Consider the following 20,806-nt stretch of genomic DNA (forward strand, 5'->3'; position numbering starts at 1 on the left):
AAATTAATATTCTGAGTAAACATCGACAGAAAAAATGACGATCTTTTCTATGAGGTTCGTGCTAATTTATTACATTAACACTGAGCTCATTCATAAGTGCAACAGCGCAGTTGATATGATAGATTACCAAACAATTTGCCGGATATATTTTTGTGTACAATTTTTTTTGCGACGCGTAGGCTACACATAATACGATAAAAACTATCGAAACAATAACATACGAGCGCGCTGTATTTTCCCACAACTGAATGTTTCGAAAAACATCGGCAAAGCATCCAGTACATCATTAAGATCATCCATACCATACGATCTGCGACAAGGCTGTCTGAATGGAGAATGGAAATGGAGCTCAGGGTTCATGAATAAATGGTGAATTTGAGTTGAATGGTGAATGGTGAGTTTAGATTGATGGCGTTTATTGAAGAACAAAAAAATATTTACCATTCTGAGAGGGAACGATCTTCGTTTATCATGTTCTAATAGAATAATAGGGGAAGCGAAAGACTAGATCACGTCCGTTGAAAAAGGAGTTGAAATTGCAGATTATACTCTTTTACATATGCCGCTTTCCCTTGGGGAAATATCACAAACTAATAAAGCCATCCAATTAAAAGATATAAAAAGGGTCGGTCACATCTCTACGATAGGATGAACGTTTGGATAATTGCATATATTTCAAAATAAATACTTGTGTATGTACATACATGCGAGGTCGGTTCTGATGGGAATAATCAAGTAATTACTGATAGTAATGTATATACGTCGAAATAGATGATGGGCAAATACTGCTGGTCGTGAAAGGGGGTCAGGAATTGTAGTCACCATAGTCTTGTACGTATCTGGAGAATGCTCGATGACAAAATATAACGACACTGACCATAAGCGGTATTTATTCATTGTCATAGATAGTAGCTAAGTTCAGTGAAGTCCTACGCACCAGGTATAACCATGGCGAATCTCGAATATAAGTAGATATTCCTCGTAATCGTTTATATTCGTGTGAACTACGTAAAAGGGATTAAATCTGTCAGGTAAGTTTCTTATAATGCAGGTGATAAAACTTGATTAACGTATAGTTTGCTGAGTTGCATGATATAACCTAGAGATACTGCGCAGAGAGCTGCAAACTCTAAAAACTTTCACCAGGGCCCAGTTTCACAAAAAAGTGAAACTCAAATTTTTGGTGTAATTGCCATTGGTTACTTCATTTCTTCAATGAGGACAACAATTCAAACTTAACCGTTTAAGCCTTAAACTTGTTCGTGAAACTGCACCCAGGAACAATTTGAAATACAATCTAGGCTGAAATGATACCTTGTTTCTCATTTCTGTTGAGCTGAAAAGTTGACCCAGCCAAATATCCTGTACATACATTACATTTAGAAAAATCTTGATCAAGCTAACCATAACATAGACCTTACAAATTTTATTATAGTTTGTGAAATGACCTGGCCGATTAGGGGAAACAAGGTATAACTTTTTAGCCCTAGAACTGTTTCTTAATTTCAGCATATCATAATTGATTTTCAACATGGCCGCTTTGTTTAAAAATGATCCACTTACTGACAAGGTAAATTGAATTTTTCTCAAATTTGGAGAAGAATGTTATATTTCAAATAGATCTGTCTAAATGTATCTATGATTTTCTAGCACTGTCGTGTAGTGTATGAAATTCCCGGAGGATTGTTATTCGGTTCGCGCATCGATATCCGAGCAAAACCATCGGAACAATTTCGAAAGTAAGTAGACCCTTATGTTCATAAATATACCAGAAGGATCGAAAATCAAAAAGAATTCTCACTATTTCCCTGATGAAACGCTATGATAGTTGTTTGTGTTTCACAGATTTTCGGTTAGCTTACTAGGAGATGTGGAAGGAACGCGAAATGGCGGGATAGCTCTCAGTTTCGAATTTGATGCCATCGAAAGTCGAATCACGTTAGTTTCGATAGTGGACGGCGACGAAAGAGAACGATCGACGTCAGTTGATATCGATCTATTTGCTGAAAAATATTTCGTTTTTTCCATTCATACCCTCCCACTTCAGTATCGGGTAAGTTTGGGACAAAATAACAACACATTTTTAATTTTTTTCCAAATAAAATTTCGTGAATATTTCGGTTCGATTAATTTTTTTTCAGATATTCGTCGACGATATTCTATTAACTGAATTGGTTCATAGAATGGATGTACATCGGGTCGAGTTTCTGCGCATTCAAGGTGACTTACTGATCTTCTGTGTCGAAATGAGTGACAATTTCTCACACCAGCAACTACTGCCGGTCGGCAGGGATTTACTGTACAGTCCTAGACGTCAGAGAAAACGGGACCAACTTCTAGAACGAGGCCTCGACGAGCAAACGATCCGAAAACAGACGCTAGAGATCTTACCAGAAGAGTACAAGGGCGTGATTGATGATATGGATAGAGCTAGCGTGTCATTAGATGAGGAAATTGACAGACTGTCGCGTACATCGGATATGGAGTTAGAACATCACGACGGCATATCCTTAAAATCGTCTGCTAAAAGCTCAGACGCAGAAGAAAGCGCTCGTGAACACGGCAAACAAGGACAGCCTCGAGAGGCGGGTGAAATGCCAGTCAAACTTCGGAAGACGTCGAAGAGAAACTTCAAGAGGTTTCTGGGAAAATTTTCGAAGTCTGCGCGGAAAACGGAAGAGATTTCCCCGCAGGTACATAGAAAAGAGTACGCAGTTGATAACACCGGGTTTAAACCATCGCCAACTGTGAACCGTGAATTGAAGACTATAGCAATCAAAAAACCCATCAGTGATTCGGAGGATTTGTCCGACTTTTCGACGGACATGGAGAATTATTTACAGAAAACAGATTCTGAATTGGACGGCTATGAAAGTCCATCACAACTACTGAAGGAATTGGAGGAAATTGCTAATGCTTCGGCCAAGCATATCGGTGGTGGAAATGTAGGTGTTGCCGTTCCTAGGCGTAAAACGTTAGAACATGGTGACCGCGATTCTGGAGTTTCGGTCGATACGCAAACCAAACTGAATGTCATCGGTGCTGACCAATCGGAAGAGAAGCTACACTCTTTGATGACGTCAGCCCTGTCAGCGATGAACAGAAATTCGGCTGCCTGCGCCTACCACGAAGATACTACCCGCTCGGATGGTAAGGTGAGCTTCCACGTGATTCACCACCACGTTCACCACAATGCCGGTATTCTTACCGAAGTTAACCAACCTACTAGCCGTGAGGTCGAATGGCAGGCGAAGGAGACTGATAAGATCCTTGAAACGTGGAAACGCTCTACGACGAAAAAGGATGCCAACATAATGACCGTGAAACAAACCATTTTTCAACGATGTTTCTGGTGTTGCTACTCATAACTCTCGAAATATATACGCAGACCATTCCGCAAGATGGCGAATGCTTGGTTGAGGATCTTTCTAGAAAATCTCCCCATTACATTATATTACATTATGAATATCTAATAGTAATACCTCGGCGATGTGGGCTATATATTTGTGTAGAATACAACATTATACGCATATATACTTTTTAGAATTATATTTTTCTGAAAATGTTATCGAGTACTAGACCAACTCGCGCTTGCTAGGAGGCGGCCGAGCAAAAAACGCGATTCGACTAACAGCTCGTGGTGGTGCAACATTTCAGTATACAGAATGATTTACATCATTAGTATAGGATAGTAAATGTGATATGCGTAAGAGATGCGATAAGCGCATTACTTCCGGTACTTATTCATCACCTGAAGGCTTCATTAAATCGTTGACAGGAAGTTTAGTGCGCGCGCTCGAATGTGCGTGTTACCTGAAGATACATTGATTCCAAGCTTATCTCCATATTATGAGCGAGATTTCACTATACCAGACACGAATCATACGATATTGTACCGTGTGAAACATTTTTTTGATTATGACTTCATAACGAGCTGAGTAATTTGAAAAACCTAATTTTGCATAATAAAATCAGTTGCGAGAATGGTTGACAGGATGTGTGTTAACTAACGTTGGAGATTTTCGCTAATATAAACTACTCCCAGTTTCCAGGCGCCATTTTCTTTGATTGGTGGATGGGATGTTATTGACTGATGTACGTAGCCCTATTCTGTGCGTGTTTGTCCATCAGATGTATTGTTACCGTACCTTTTGAATTTGACAATCCGAAAAGACTTTTTTATGGGAAACGAATCATGCAGTAATTCTTCCGGTAATAAAGCGTGTGGGGAGGGGTACAGTGCGGGGATGTTGACGAAATGCGCCCATCTTGTATATTAGTGTATGTTAGTGTGATAGATTATAAAGCAAAAATAGATTCGTGTAATTTCAAGAAAATATCTTTTTATTTGATTTTATGGTGTATTCTCATTCCAGAAAATGTTTTACATGACTTTTCCAAAAAGTCAACTAATTCAAGGCTTGCGAGATGGGCGAGGATAAGACGGATTAATAACATATACTTAATTAATAATCACAGACACAGATTCAGTATTAGAAATGGGCCAAAGGAAAACTACTTATGTAAAGGTCGACACCATTTTTGATGATAAATTAGTGCCATGGGAGAACTTCTTTTATTGAAGTTAGATGATTATTTGCGAAATAAGGGAAACCGAATGTCAGTTAGTCGGAACTATATAGTCCGGAAATAGTCGACGACGGGATCGAGCACAGTCGCTGTAGTTCGGACCTAGTTTCAAGATGGCCGACTCTGCGAAATACGTTAAAACCGAACTATAGTGCGTTCGGTTAAATCCGCCATCGCTGTGCAGTAAATGAGAAAGATTTCTTTTTTATTTCATAACTTAGAATAATCAATTTTGAATGTTAATCAGTAGACGGACCAGGAATTATCCAAGATAAAAACGAGTTCAGACAGGTCCAGATTTGTTCAAATAAATCATTCAAATCAGCGATTGTGTACTGATGATGAATGGCTGGTTTAATTGACGTTTCTCACTGAAACTGTACTCCACTTGTACCGATACAAGTAATTGATGTAATTTCGGTTACTTTCCATGTGTCGAGAGTGATGATTCCAAGCAATATCTGAAGTAGACTTGCTGACGAGGACACTGTTTACTGAGAGTTTCCGGAAGCTATCTACTTCAAGTTAAAAGATGACGCGTTTGCAGGTTCTATGAACACTTTTCTCCATAAACCCGATAATTATGGGGACAACCCCGATTAGAGAATATTTCAAAAATCAACTTCCAAGCAAGACACCAACGCTGTCATCATTTCTACCAGTGTGACGTATTGCTCTAAAGCCTAGTTGCATGCAGATAGACATAAACTGTAAACACGAAACCGAGACGATTTCATGGTATGTTTCGTCACTGAAAGTGGTGCTCCGACACGCGAAATACGTTTTCCGAAGTACAGTTCACGTTGTGTGATTGAAACTGTGTTTCATGTTTCGGTGTAACGCCTGGGTCACGAATCAAGCCAGAAAAGCGTTTTTGATTCGCGTTTCGAGTTTAATGCGTTGGTGTGGTGTGCACACATGCACACAAGCCCGCTTGATTTTCATCCCGATTTGTTAATCTACAATTCATATATACATAAAAACGGGATTCACCCTATTCAGAATGACACTTTGAAATATTGTCGGCATTCAAGTAGCTAGGAAAGTTGTCGGAAGTGTGAACTCATTGAAATGAACGATTTTCCGATTCAGTATTCAGTGGATTATGTATGGCTCGAGCTTATGTAACGTGATATGATTGATTTTGGAGATGTTGCAGATTAATATCCTTTCACGTTGGAGATTGAGAGATTGCTGTCAGTTTCCGCTTTATCGTACAAATGATGACGATACATAGAACCATGGACTATCGCATATATAATTACATACAAGGCCATGTTGCATAACTATATAGATACAAATAGTTATTTATGCTTCTCCATTTAAGTTGGCGATTAACAACTGTTTGTTAGTACGTGACAAAAGACTATTTGAAAATGAATCTAATTCCTACGATTCACGTAATAATTTCTTGGTTAAAACAAAGACTTTCCTATATTCAACGGTTATCATGGTAACGCGGCCACGACAAATTGACGCCGATCTCAAAATGCTTCAAATCTAACACTATACAATTTAAACCCTTTTCCGTAGATAAATTTTAGTGAAAATGCGTGAAACCTTCAATTTTTTCGGAAATTTCAAACATTCAAAGTTGAGCACCCTGGATCTTTGAGCGAGTGTAAAAAAATTAGCCACATTTCTTTCTTATTTCGCTCTCATGTCACATTTTTGCAAATTTTAGGAGTGAATTTTACATCGCTGAAAACTAGAGATTCACAGGGTTATAATGGTGCCAAATTAAGTTGTCAAAATAAATCAAAGGACCGATGAAATGTGACGTGCAACACAGATTTTCTAATATACATTTGAAATGGTGGTATTCAGTTGAATCGGGTGGTACAGAATTTGAATAATCATCTTGGATTGGCACAGCAATACTCGGAAGAAATCGAAGTCTGATCTGAAATGTACCACAATTCACTTGAGAATTTTTTCAAATATCTCCGAGTCCACGGCATTCTCGGTGCTCGATCATCGATGGAATATTCGAATCATACCCATCAAAATATATAGGCATCACGTACACAGACAGTGATGCGTATCAGCACTTCAAACCCACGTAGAAATATTTCCAATAACATCTTGGTGGTAAATGTACCTGTATAGTTCGCCCACATTTCAATCAGTTTTTTTTGTTTACATCTACTGCATCTACTTATCTATATACAATTCCAAAGCACGTCTGGTTCTGGGGCTGAGTACTATTTCAACACCTTTTCAATTATCGGAATAGTTTCATTGCAGAAAACGTGGAAGTTACGTATCGTCAGGAGTTGATATGTCATTCTGCAGTTGACGAGAACAATAAAATGGGTTCTAAATGCGTAGTCTTCTACGTAAAATTACCATTGTAATTGGAAAATAAGTATATATTCATATACACATACTTGATGGAATATTGGTATGTACGGCAGTATCAAGTTTTTTTCAGCGAAGAGTCGAGTGCGTTGCGTGGATGACAAGTACTGCGCGCCGTATACTTCGTCTTTTATGTATTTTTCTATAACAGGTATATCATTAATTATTCCATCACTAATGACAAGAACTGCAAAACGAACTAACGAACGCTGTCTATATCATTGCTGTATCGATGTGTTGACAATCGACTGATCTGGTGAATATCGGCGTCGATCTTGTACATCGATGGAAAAGCAAAATCATACAACCATCCAACAAAAAGTGTAAACAACCACGAAAAGACATTATCACTGTTTTAATTGGCAACCGTTAATTTTTGTCTACAAACATATATATGGATTGTGGAAGAATAATCTTATGATAATAAGTAATCACACGCAAATGTATTCGTTAATGAGCCACGACGTTTTTTTTCGAGTGAATTTTCCGTATCTTCTTGAATGAACCGTAACCGCTATTGAGTATTAATAGATAGATCTTAAAATTCTAAAACAATCACTTTATATGCATATATATATATATATATATATATATAGCATTATATAGATAGCATTATATACATATATATATATATATATATTTATATATATATATATATATATAAATATATATATATATATATATATATATATATATATATATATATATATATATATATATATATATATATATATATATATATATATATATATATATATATATATATATATATATATATATATATATATATATATATATATATATATATATATATATATATATATATATATATATATATATATATATATATATATATATATATATATATATATATATATATATATATATATATATATATATAAATATATATATATATATATATGTATATAATGCTATCCGAGTTGTGCCTAATTTTATTTCATTATGTATTTGCTCGTTTTAGTTCTTTTATCATTCTTACTCACTACATTGACATGTCAACATCATTTGTGCCGATAGTTTAAAGCGATGTTCAAGTGAAATTGAAAATTATCTCGCTACTGACATTTAAACGGTATGTTGAAAAGAAAAGAAAAGATACGAAAAGATTCGAAATACAAGCATAGCAATTTCATAATAAGCTCGTTCGATATGTGTTCCAAGCATCCGTCAATCGATCGTTCATTTTATCACAGTTTTCCCTCGATTTTACATCAGGTTTGTCCAATTCTTAACAGCGATTTTAACAATCGGTCCATGCCGTTCTGCGCAATCCATTGTCAGTCAGATTCTTAAACAGGAACGAAGGTTTGCGATCGGGATACCACCGGCGTTCCAAGTTCTCCAGTACTTTTTGGAATCCGGGGTTTAGTTCAACATTTGGATGATGCTGTCTGACCCATGTATACGCATGGTACAAAGTCATACCGTAATAACCCATAAGGTATTGGATGACAATTGTTGGCGCTCGAGAGTGCCCTTCGTAACTGTAAATCAAAACTCTTTTATTACACTGTCGAGTTGCTTCGATAAAACAGTTTATTTCCTCGAAATATTGCTCTATCGGCTCAAGAGAGTTATCGTCAATTCCAATATGCAACTTCGCTCTAGAATGGGGCAAGTCTGAACCGCATGAACATGGACAGATAGATTTCAGTCTCGAAGGTACTTCTTCAGGACGTTTGTTGGTTATGTCTACCATACGATCAATGTTCAGTTTACATAATAAATGCTGACTGAATGCCGATGTGATATTACCAATAAAGATAAAGTCCAAAATCTGAGTAACGCATGCATTCCTATAAAATTTGCTATGCGATTCTTCGTTCAAGCTGAGCGTACTGTTTTGTCGGAATTTTTGTTTTCGATTGAGTCCATTGATGTTCGGCGAACTTGCGCTGATGGCATTTGGTCGCGGGGGACGCGATCGAGTTTTCGAAGTCACAAAAAAGTCCGGCACTGTCAATCTGTGCGTACTGAGTAAGGACGAGCTGTTTTCATCGGCGCGGTGTCTGTTAACGCTGAGATTCGGACAGGAACCGATTTGCGATTTATCCTTCATTTCGGCAGATTCCGGCTTAGGTCTTTCGGATCCGGCGCTGCGATTGCGAACCAGCCTTCGTAAAACTGGCGGTGTCGCTTCGTTTCCCTCGCGCAGATTAGAAATAGCAAAATCCGATGTTGAACTGGGTATGATCTTACGATCGGCTAATGATGTATCTTCGATATACGTGGCCGGTATTTCGTCTGATCCAATATCGACCTGGTTCGGCATTGTCGGCATGTATATATTGAACTGAGCTGATGGTGCCCTCGTGAGAGGTCGCTTGTAGTGAGACGATTTAGTCATTTCAACCCGATCGCTAGAGGTTATGTTTCGTGATAGATTCGTGCGTTGTCTGGTCTCTATGGTATTTATTGACATAATATCTTTTCCATCGCCAACTCTGAAAGTAGATATGTGATGGATGGATTGGTCATTATATGAATTAGAAAAACAAATACGGATAAAACTCTGTTTCCATAGAAATTATAATAAGTTATATACATTTCATGTTGTTATTTTGACTTTTCTGCGAATTCATTTCAACGTTCACTTTTCCCTTTGTTGTTTTGAAATTTGATATTTCTGCAGAATTAGAATTTTGCAAATTGCAATGAATATTCCAGAGCGGTGCATTCTTGCGCGTTATATTTCTTGAGTATTTTTGAGAAATATTCATTATAATAAGGAAAGCGAATTTTACCCTCCATGCGTCGTATGTCGAAAATATTCAATATTCAATTCACCGAAGCGATAGTTAAAAGTACTAAGAGGTATGATAACTCCTGGGGTAAGAGGGCCTCTCCCATGCCAATTTTTATATAAATTTGCACTGAATCATATTTTAGCACCCCGTTGTGTTGACGTAATGTATTGACGTAATGAAGTAATGTATTCGCACCTGTTGCACCTCCCCGGCCTCCCCGCACGTGCCTGAGAGGTGTATAAGCGTTGTCTCGTCTATCGTATCTATGGTAAGGTAGGGACAGGAAAACTAACTGGGAAGTTGCTTGACGCTGATGAAAAATAACACTTATATATTGCCTAATATTATCGACTATGAATAAAACAATGAAACATTAAGGATCAATAAAGTTATTTTGAATTTGAATATATCGTAGATTGAATTGAATTGACCTCGATCAGTCAACCAGTCTAACCAGGCAAGAGGTAGGTCATCCTCGCTTGCCAGGGTTCGATTGCCTCCCGCCGAAGCACGCGGGCACATCCACTCAACATCAAAGACATAAACAGAAAATAATTTTGAATATTTTGAAACGCCGATATTGATGACGTAGTGAACACCCAATCACATAGTAACCCTTAAACAACGCATTAGTTATCAATTTATAAAAAACATTTAACGGTGTTTCATAGCGTCTGAAAAATTACACATCGATTATGCAGGTTTTATTGGTGTAATTCAATGCTTTTGCGGAAAAGCAAATGTCATATGATGTATCATCACTCTAGATGCATATGAAACTAATGTTTGCATGAACAGTGAACAAATTCACACATTTCAGCCTACTGTCAATGGCTGTGGAGTCGGCAGGGCGTTGTCTTCGATCTATGACGTCAACTTGGTACGCTAAATGGACAGCGCTAAAATTGGTCATGAGATATCAAGTGCTCTATAAACTTACGGCAATATGTTTCTCATATTGTCCACGCCTATTCAATTCCTCACTACCATCACTAGGATGGCGCTATTGTACCTACATATACAGATATACTGTAAAGCCATACAACGTACTTGTATCAGCATTGTTACTGAACTTCGAAGCAACGCAACATTTTTGAAATTTGAAGGAGAACCTGCTTGATTCGTATCATTAGGGAGACCAATGCACCAAACTGGTTTATGCGAAATCCACAATGAAAGTCATAATACATTTATACCGAGGTGGACGATAAACAATATCCAGAATAATTCGGATTAAACTGATTCGAATTATGCGGGTTTGACCTATCATATTGCGCGAACCATATCAGAATGAATTCTACCTTTCTCCGTACACGTAAAAACAACTTCTATCCTATTCTCATTGTTTACCATTCTCGGAAAATCTATTACGAACAATTTGCGTATCGTAATCAATCAGGTCTAGATTATGTTAGTTAATGTTAAGTTAATTAATAGAATTACGCACGTACGTACGTATGTCGTTACAGCACCATCTTAAGTTTGGAAAATAAATTTCAAATTAGATCCTTTATTCGAAAATTTCTATCAGAAATACAATGCAAAACTATGCTTTTAAATGAAATTGTATATTAATCTAGAGTCGTTTTATCATTTCGATCATGCCTATATTATGAACGAACATGATCCTTGACATATCCAACGTAACCTTTATAGTTTATAGATAATGTCTTTAAACCATCTTAACATGATTCCAAAGCCAGAACTAAAAACCTATTTCACAAAGACACGGATTCGATCTGAACTTTACATCACATTCGCTTCCTGGTAAAACGCGAGTCGTAACCTGGGCAGAGTTTTGGGCTAAGATCTGACTTTATTTCTATTTGCAAATGAATTAAGTTCATAACTTCACCTCGCTTATATAACGCACACAATCCACGTACTGATTCCATCAAGAAACCACATATTTAAGAGATATCATCACTCGGATGGTCCCACTTACTAGCTCCAAAATATAACTTAATTAGCTTTAGAAAATACATACCTGCAGAGACTGTTTTGAATGTCACTGTCGTGTTCTAAACCTAATTCTAAACTAATTCTATCGATTCCCATCAGTCGACTAAGTGACAGCCCGTATGATATCTCCATGACTACGATTATGATGCCGATGTTGCTGCTGCTGCAACCGTCTTGCGTATGACAGGGAACAGTAATACATTATCATTCGCACTATTTGTTTTGAACGCTAGAACCCGATGAGTCCGATGACACTAAAGCTATAATAAATCTTTGCAGTTAATCAACTCTCGTGTAATTCTGTAGTACGATTCTAATGAATATCAATCTGATCGCATGTGGCTGTTCAGAATTGGCAGCAACACGAATATCAAAACCATGCGACAAAACACAACATCAACCAAATGTTTTCCATTTTTTCGTCAATTCAAAATCATTTCATGATATGTGAAACAAGTGTCGTATCAATATTATCTCACAGAAATTATGCTATCGATTCGCTTATTCAATTCAGCATCATTTTTCCGGATGTTCAGATTTTTCGATGAAACAGTAAATGTTTCAATTCTTTGCTTGTCAGTGTGTAATACTTCCGCTAAAATTATCAATCTAATTAATATATTATCTATCTAATTAATCTATCTACCTATCTTCAAATTGTTTAATATCTATCGACAGTATGAAGCTCAGTCTCTCGCCAATATCATATTCTACTGAAGGTCAATGAACTTTCACAAAGCTGAAATCCGAGCTGTTATACGCACATAAGATATCTATTTTTGATCGTTTTGCCGTAGTCAAACAGACGAATTAGTCAGAATAAGGCTTCCATCGATTTGCACATATCTTTAGGATAATTTGTTTACCTCACCAGGTTACCTTCTTTGATTCTTAACTAAGAACTACCTTCTTTGGTTACCTTCTTTGATTCTAAACTAAGAATTCTTTGATTTAAACCACTTTTACTGAAGGTCAATGAACTTTCACAAATCCTAAATCCGTGCTGTTATACGTACATAAGATATCTATTTTTGATCGTTTTACCGTAGTCAAACAGACGAATTAGTCAGACGTATTTATGATAAGGCTTCCATCAATTTGCACCTATCTATAGGATAATTTGTTTACCTCACCAGGTTACCTTCTTTGATTCATTTAAACCAATCGCGATTTCTGAAAGGCCGTAAGTTCGTAAGATATGATCGTTACTGACTTGAGGAAATAGATTATCGGGACTCTAATGAGCCGTACCTATGCGGGCACAATTGATTCGGGAAGTCTATGGAAATTGATCCCGATCGCTCAATATCGGTAGTTAGCGAGACAAAGTTCGGTCTTCCTTTCCAACATCAAACGAATGTAATGCGAGGCAAGCCTATGGGAAATGTAAATTTAAGGAGTAAACGAAATATAAGCCGCGATCACACGGCGACAATAATTGGCCCGGGTCAAATTGTCACGGATCAGGCCCGACTCAAATTTGGCCCGTGCCTAATTATTAGAGAACGCATTCACACGTGAACCACTCATTCGATATTAAACAATGCGTAAACCAAGCGAAGTGAGTCACTTCCGGAACCTGTAGCATTTCACGCGCAACGATTTAACCCGTGTAAAATTTGGCTCGGGCCTGGTCCAACGTTTCCGGCCAGATTTGGCCTGGCAAAACAAGTGCGGGCCCGTTAGGCACCCAAGTGAACAGTTGTTCCCGGCCAAATTTGTCCCGGACTACAAATGCTCGTGGAATCGCGGCTATATACATAGAAGAGACTACGAATGTACATGTATTTATTTGATAATGAACCTTTATTAAAACATGGAACAAATGGTACAAAAAACAATTCGAAGCGCCACAAATTGTCTCAGGTAACAATAACAATGCATCATCTATTCAATATTCTACTCGGAATCGCTGTGTAGTCCGATTATGTGTACTCTAGTTTCCAGGGATTCCGAATAACAATCAAATATATACTTTCCCGGTCCGAATTCTTCCCTTCCAACTACGAAATTTGCAAAAAGCTGCGCAAACGTTCTCTCGTCGAATTGGTGTCGATCATTCTACGCAGGAAAAAAACATATGTTATTACATGAATATCTTACATTCGATTCTAACTGCTTTCAAGACCTGAAAGTGACTATTGCCCATTAATATGAATCACGAAGACGTATGATGTTGAAATAAACAATACCCTCCCATTTTCTTGGTCATTTGAGTTTTATAAGAGCGCGATGATTTACTCAAGCCACGTTATATAGATGGGTAAAATGAGCATACTTATGAATAAAGTGCAATTAAGGATGAAAACGAAAACCAGAGTCAGTCTACACGTTGTTTACGTTTAAAGATGTTTTCGAACTCGACAATAAATATCATCTTTTGGGGTGGTAGAGGTTATGGTTATACGACTTAATAAGTCTTAATTTCAATGATACGTACATCTGTGATTCGATCGTAAGCTTGCCGGCATTTGATCTTATACTCTTCAGTTTGCAGTGATGTTTTTTTCAGAAACTCAACGTGAAATTGATATAGTTCATTCACACTTATACTACCACTACCTGCAGAAATTGTTAATAACAATCATATGATTTGTATGATTTGACATCTATTAACTAAAGAAAGATCTGCGATGCAATGAATGATGTAAGTGGGAAAGATTGTAGATTATTTTACAATAGCGAGTCAAGTTACGTCATGTCCGTATATTTATATATAGACTCTTACAACTTTTATTGATAACACTGAAAAGTAGTTGAGAAATTCCAGAAACCCATATCGGCAAATTGCAAGTTCCTTTCATCTTAGCAAGTATAGCACTCCAAATGCGGTACCAATCTGCTAATTTTACCTTTCCTGAAAGTGAAATGTCGTAGATATAGTAAATTGGTGGTCACACCCACTGGCAATCATCATCCGTCTCATCCATGGTCGGTCAGAGGGTGACATTGAATATTAGGTGTCATTCAATATTACGTATTTCAAGAACTGACCTTGATTCTTATATTCACACTCATTCCCTCGGTATAGATTTGATGACATTTCTAGTAAAGATTCAAATAATGTGTCTAAGGTCCACCATGATACTTGGACAGTTCGGAATTCTTTGTTCCAGCCCGTATATTGAAGAATTTTCTAAAAACAAAAGGCAAAACGTTGTCAGCTCTATCAAGCAGGGCAAGTTCTCAGTGGTTTCTATTAAATCAGCCTAACCATTTATATACCTAGCACCGAACGCTATATGCTTATACATGATAGTCATTTAAGATTTGAATAAGGTTAGAATACAAACTTATTGATTAGATATATTTACTTTTTTTAATTCATTGAAATCATCGGTATCAAGACTTGCATCATTTTTCGAATCTGAAACTCACATACAGGATATATACAAATACATAGCCGAAAGAATAGTGTATGCGTTGGACTCAAACACGGTGATGCATGTATAGAAATATCATAAAATTTTATAAAACTAGCTACTAGCATGTTAGAAGTGTTATCTGCTTGTTGTATGAATAAGCATGAACATACTTTTTGAAGCAGCAAAGAACAAAAACAGTTTCTCCAATTTGGTTTTTTGAAAATCGGACATAGCACGCATCATCTCGATCCTACAACTGAGAGTGTTCCTGGCGAAAAGAAATGCGTTATCGATGAACAAGAAAACTAACTGACTATGCCGAAAATAAACATCTAGTGCCCTTCAATGGATATAAGCGACAGTTGAAGGGCAAACGTTGATGACTAGAATAAGTCCATAAGGTCTATTTACACCTAATCTGCTGACGAGAAATTCTCCGAAACTTCAAAACGTAAATCAATCTTCGTATCCCCAGGATGCTTTCATTCGGTAAAAACCCACCGAAAAAAAACAACATAATGTTCTATGCGTGTTTATATATATCACTGCGGTTGGGAATTGCGTCTTTTTTAACTATATCATACAATCTAAATAACAACTCCCGTGGATTCTGTTTTGCTAGCTTAATTAGCGATATATCTTACCTCATAAAACATACAATTAAGATCCAAAAAACCAGTCCATTTTGAGCTTGTTTTGGTTTTTAAATCGTATCGTACTGCTCTAGAACATATACTGCTGTACAGTAGTACACTGAATTATTTGCTAATGCGAACAGGTTTTCTACTCACTGTTGCTCGACCGCTGTCTGTATACACTGTCTGCGTAAGGTCGGAATTTTGTTATTCCGTAATTAAAATAATTCAATCACGAGACACTCATACGTCGTGCTGGTACTCTAACCCAGTTAACTTGTACATGAATATATATTTCATTTATCACCACAACCCATCCACCTTGTCTTAGACTATGTCACTGTCTTGCTCAAACTGATGTTTCGGGAAAAAATCACGTCAACAAATAACCTTTGTTTCTTGTACACCTTATAGTTATTGATGCACCTTATAATTATGAAATCGAGCGAGCATATTTCATTTGGAGTTCGAATTCGGAAGAATCATGGATGACTATAGTTACGTCAGATATAGTTGACAATATGTCATCTTAAGGAGGTGCGATCGTGAAGTCTGATCGAAAAGTTTTTTGTTCAAATCAGGTTTTGTCAATTAGTAATAATTCTCTAATATAAAACTCAAAACCAAAATACATAAATATATGTAATCCAAATACTCAGATGTAACGGAAGATAATCATATTAAATGAGACGAGAAGATACACAATATCCGTGTAAGATGATAGCGAGAGAAATCCCACAATAAATTCAGCCAAAACGAGAAACTTGAAATAAATTCAGCCGAAACGAGAAACTTGAAGATTCTTGAATCTTGAAAATCTAAGTTTCTCGTTTTGGCTGAATTTATTGTGAGATTTCTCTCGTAATCATATTAAATGATGCATCGTTTGTCTTAATAACTTGCGACAAAGATATTAACGTAGGTGATCGATCCATCACATGAGATGAATTTATAGATATTACTCGACAAGCAAGATGGGGCAGAATGGCAGTTTCTATTCGACGCTTCTAATGCAAGTGTTTCTCCTCAGAAAATTCCTGCAATGTTTGCGGTGGACGGTAACTCTAGAGACACGTTCAGTATGCATATCGCCAGTTAACCACTTGCATGAGTTAAATTTATATCAACAAATCCAGCAAATTTATTGCCCAATGTCTCGAAAAATCGAAAGGACAAAAATCATGTTTGCTTTCTGTGTCTTTATTCTACCAACATCATCAACAACATAAATGATATTTAATTTCATGTAGGTTTATATCAAATTCATCAGGTGGTCTTCAGGGTAAGTTTATTTCGGTGCTATAACCAAATAACCAATTAAACGAACTGAACACGCTTAGAACTCTGGAATCGGATGATGGATGACATAAGCAACCTTTCGCTGTCAGTTGTCGAATAGTTATCTGCGTTATGGTGATAATTCTTGAGATTGATCCATGTTTCGAAACATAGCAATAACTCTTTTGTTACCAATCAAAGCTATACATATGAGGACACCTTGACAAGAATTTAGAACATCAAAAATATACCATATAACGTCACTATTCATGGCACTGGCCACAAATCCGAGGATCCATGTGCATCCTATTAAACATGACATTCGTCCGAATATAATTATTTCCATCTTACGCGCTTTCTGTTTATGGTCGTCTGAAGACTTTCCCGACAAAGATAATATATCTTTGATGATGATGAACAAAAAAACGTTATTAACAAAAATAATCAGACCAACTGGGACCACAAAGCCGTATAAGAGAAAACTGAAATTCTTAATCCAACAGATTCTTAAGTTACCATAAACTAAACCTTTGAAATTTGTCAAGTGGCTGAGATGCAGAACCAGGCATGTACCGACAATCAGAGATGGGGATAGCCAGATTGGAATGAGGAACTTGATAATCGGTATATTTTTCCTATGTGCGAGCGCAGTGGCGAGGTCCGATGAAAATGAACGAGACATGTGAAAAGCCAGTGCCTTCATTGATGCGAAGACAACCAACCACAGATAGTGCTTTATTGCGGCAAACGCTACGCATAAGTCTGAATTATTTGTCCCCATGGTACCCAGGAGAAGAACATGAGCCAAAAGTAGACTAATGCACAAATTCAAAATGAGTTTACCTGGAAATGTGCGCAGTTTTGGTAAAATAAGATACGCCATAACCGTTAGCAGGAGACACAGGATTGATAGACTGCTGCCGGTTACTGTGATGATGAAATGTGTAGATTGATAGTCGGGAGCAGTACAAACAGGTTGTTTACTGCTAGGATCGACAACTCTGATACAATCTTTTAAAGGTGTTGTGCATACCTTTGTATGAATTACTTGGGAACCATTTGCGTACTGAAATAATTTATACAAGGTCATCACTTTCGATTTATCGTCGAAATTCACATTTGTATCGGGAACGGGAATATTTCCAGTTGCCAATGCCGTGTTATCGATTTCTTTCCAATCGGTGCAGACGCTGCTATCTGACGTGTCTTCATAAACTACGTAACCTTCAAATTGCCAGAGTGCATTTTCCCGGAAAACGCAGCTCTCCAAAATTGATCGAACTTTTTGCAATTCAAATGTATAGTTGCAACAATTGCTCAAATCAGCAGTAATAATTTCTTTGTTTGCAGTAAAGATATAATTTGATTTATCAGTGTATCTGAAACTTTCGTATGTTTTCAGCTCTAACTGTGCTTTCCAATCATATCCGTTATGACATCGTTTGGTCTTCAACCATTGACTTATGTCATCTATATTCTCTATGTAGAATGATTTATCTACAGAAAATGTAAACCTTACACGGACATTCACTAGCCTTTTTTGTTTAAGAATACAAGATTCGCCAAACTGTTTGTAACCAAATAAACACCCGCGATTCATACACATTTGATTTTCATAATCTAGCATTTTGTTTTTACTTCGGCATTCAGATGATACCGGAAGTATCAAATCACGCCCATCCCTTGCCATTAAACCACTTGTGAAGCTGAAATCCAGCAAAATATTTAAGCCAACTGTTACAATAGGCTTTGTTCTGTTTCGTTGTCCGCATTGAGATACTGCGATACGTTTATTCGGGTGTTTGCAAAACCAGCAATGAAAATTCTTATACGTTATCATGTGACCATCTTCAAATACTGATATAGGACTCAAAATCTTCATGCAATTGCTACATGAGGGTGTGAGTGGCAGCTTAACTGGGGGTTTGGGGTCGTCCCCTTTCAATGTAACACGTTTGGGGGCAAATAACTGTTCGGCTGGCATCGATACTACATCATTACCCGGCAGCCAATCATCCAAACAACGTATTATACCTGCCGATTCCTTTGGAAACGAGTAAACGAGAGAACTATAAGCTAGAAGTTGGTTTCTTAGTTTGAGTTCAATCAGTATTTGAGTCAGGTTACTGATGGATGGATGTTTGATACGAATTTCAGGTAATCTCAAACCGAAGCGTGTAAAACCGTGACAACGAGCGCAGTGTATATTTTTGAAGGGAAGTGAGTTATCTGCAAGAATTGGCATGTTAGCAATGATATCCAATTCTGAGTGACTGTCCCCTTCGCAAAGCGCCTTGATTTCAAGTTGTTGAAATGACTGTGGACAACGACTTATTGTCCACTTTGAAGATATGCATTTCGCATATTTAGAATATTCCATAAATATCCTCCGGTTTAGTGCATCGTTCAATCCTATTCGATTGAATTCTTTACTTTCGCATTGTGAACGAAAGCAACAGTTTCCTGTGATATCACAAGTATTACTGCAGTAACATTTCTGGTCATTCGGAACATTTTCACATCTCGTGCCAATAAATCTACCTTCCAGAAACGGTATAGCGGGTACATAATGTATTACTTGTGATTTATGATTACTCGATTGTTTATTAGGAGGGTCTGTCTGGTCGTCCCGTATTTGATCGTCCCGGCTGAAGCTTTCACCATTTTGTTCGTTGATTATAGACTTATTGCTCTGGGACCCGTCACGTGAGAAATCGTTATTGTTTGTCGAACCATTTACAGGAGTAGCTCGTGTTTGTTGATCCGTAGCAATTGATACAATCCCAGTGTTATTCTGAGGCAGTACTGCGTTTAACCTACTCACAATCAGAATGACTGAAAATACAAAATACAAGAAAAAATGTGATGATATGGGTACAGAAATACAATACACTAGGTGTCCCTTTTTGCTAGCTAGTATTAGATAACCTATCCATTCTCTATATACATCTCTCATCTCACTTTTTTGGCAACTAATCTATAACCTCTTCTTTATATTCAAGCGTTTCTTAACTACTTCAACATCATAACCATGAACATAACAAGTTCTTTGTTTTGCCATTAGCATTGTTTAAAATGCAAAATAACCATTTACATACGCATATAGACATTCATCAATTGACGAAATGTATTTATATCATCATTTACGCAGATATAAATCAATTGTGTTGTCGTCTTGAATAATGTTATGTTATTTGTAATAAGATGATATTTTGATTAAATACAACATAACGTTCTTATATCCAGACATAAGAAATAAATAAGACTTATATAGATGATCGAATAGAATTAATATCTCTTACCTAACGCCGTTGTCAATCGAATCTGACCGATGAATAGCAGTGACATTTTTGCCTTAAGGGGCACCATCGAAGTTGTTAAGAAGTTGTGTGCCGGCGCTGAGATTTTTGCGATTATCATTCGCGACGCGGTTAAAAGTGGTCAGTGTCGTCGTCGGAACCAAAATGAATAATTTTTCAGCTTGATTTTGACGTTTATATTAGTCCTGCACTAATAGTAGGGTTATCAAATTAAAAGCATGATTCTGTCATTCGCACAATACCAACGTGATCAGTGATAATTAAAATCTCTTAAAATTGATAACAACCAGATATCAACCAGAAGCCCGAATCACGCATTGCGTGACTTGACGCTGAATACATGTAATTATTTTGTTAAAGCTCTGCGAGTGTTAATAAGAGATAGGAAGGTTTACAATTTCTGACGTTCCTTTCTAATTTCGGAAGCCCAATCACGTGCATAGTTTTGGTACATTTTGCATTTCATGCACACTTATCGTTCGTATGAGAAAAAAAGAAATTCGTCGTAGAAATGTGCTATTGAACTT

The 20,806-nt window shown here is 37.0% G+C and overlaps 3 protein-coding genes across 4 annotated transcripts; 1 reads left to right on the top strand and 2 right to left on the bottom strand.

The window, feature by feature from the left end:
- Window positions 1-268: 268 nt before the first annotated feature.
- Window positions 269-4,302, top strand: LOC141913650 (uncharacterized). 2 transcript variants are annotated; one of them, XM_074804968.1, is made up of 6 exons: window positions 300-394; window positions 906-1,031; window positions 1,510-1,570; window positions 1,651-1,739; window positions 1,846-2,053; window positions 2,142-4,302. In XM_074804968.1, the coding sequence occupies exons 3-6, from the start codon at window positions 1,532-1,534 to the stop codon at window positions 3,366-3,368; spliced, it is 1,563 nt and encodes a 520-aa protein (XP_074661069.1). In that variant the 5' UTR covers window positions 300-394; window positions 906-1,031; window positions 1,510-1,531; the 3' UTR covers window positions 3,369-4,302. The 2 variants fall into 2 exon arrangements, with proteins under 2 accessions (XP_074661070.1, XP_074661069.1); XM_074804969.1 differs by lacking the exon at window positions 906-1,031 and having other exon boundaries at window positions 269-394.
- A 3,591-nt stretch (window positions 4,303-7,893) lies between these two features.
- LOC141915137 (uncharacterized) lies at window positions 7,894-9,248 on the bottom strand. Its single transcript, XM_074806553.1, has one exon. It carries the CDS (start codon window positions 9,242-9,244, stop codon window positions 8,213-8,215), a length of 1,032 nt encoding a protein of 343 aa, XP_074662654.1. The 5' UTR covers window positions 9,245-9,248; the 3' UTR covers window positions 7,894-8,212.
- Window positions 9,249-13,480: 4,232 nt separating this feature from the next.
- LOC141914737 (uncharacterized) lies at window positions 13,481-15,855 on the bottom strand. Its single transcript, XM_074806017.1, has 7 exons — window positions 15,691-15,855; window positions 15,217-15,314; window positions 14,996-15,048; window positions 14,676-14,817; window positions 14,410-14,538; window positions 14,122-14,243; window positions 13,481-13,742 (listed from the first exon to the last, which is right to left on the bottom strand). The coding sequence occupies exons 1-7, from the start codon at window positions 15,693-15,695 to the stop codon at window positions 13,581-13,583; spliced, it is 711 nt and encodes a 236-aa protein (XP_074662118.1). The 5' UTR covers window positions 15,696-15,855; the 3' UTR covers window positions 13,481-13,580.
- Between the last annotated feature and the right edge of the window lie 4,951 nt (window positions 15,856-20,806).

Source organism: Tubulanus polymorphus, chromosome 1 (genome assembly GCF_964204645.1).
Source record: "Tubulanus polymorphus chromosome 1, tnTubPoly1.2, whole genome shotgun sequence".
Classification (NCBI taxonomy): Eukaryota; Metazoa; Nemertea; class Palaeonemertea; order Tubulaniformes; family Tubulanidae; genus Tubulanus; species Tubulanus polymorphus.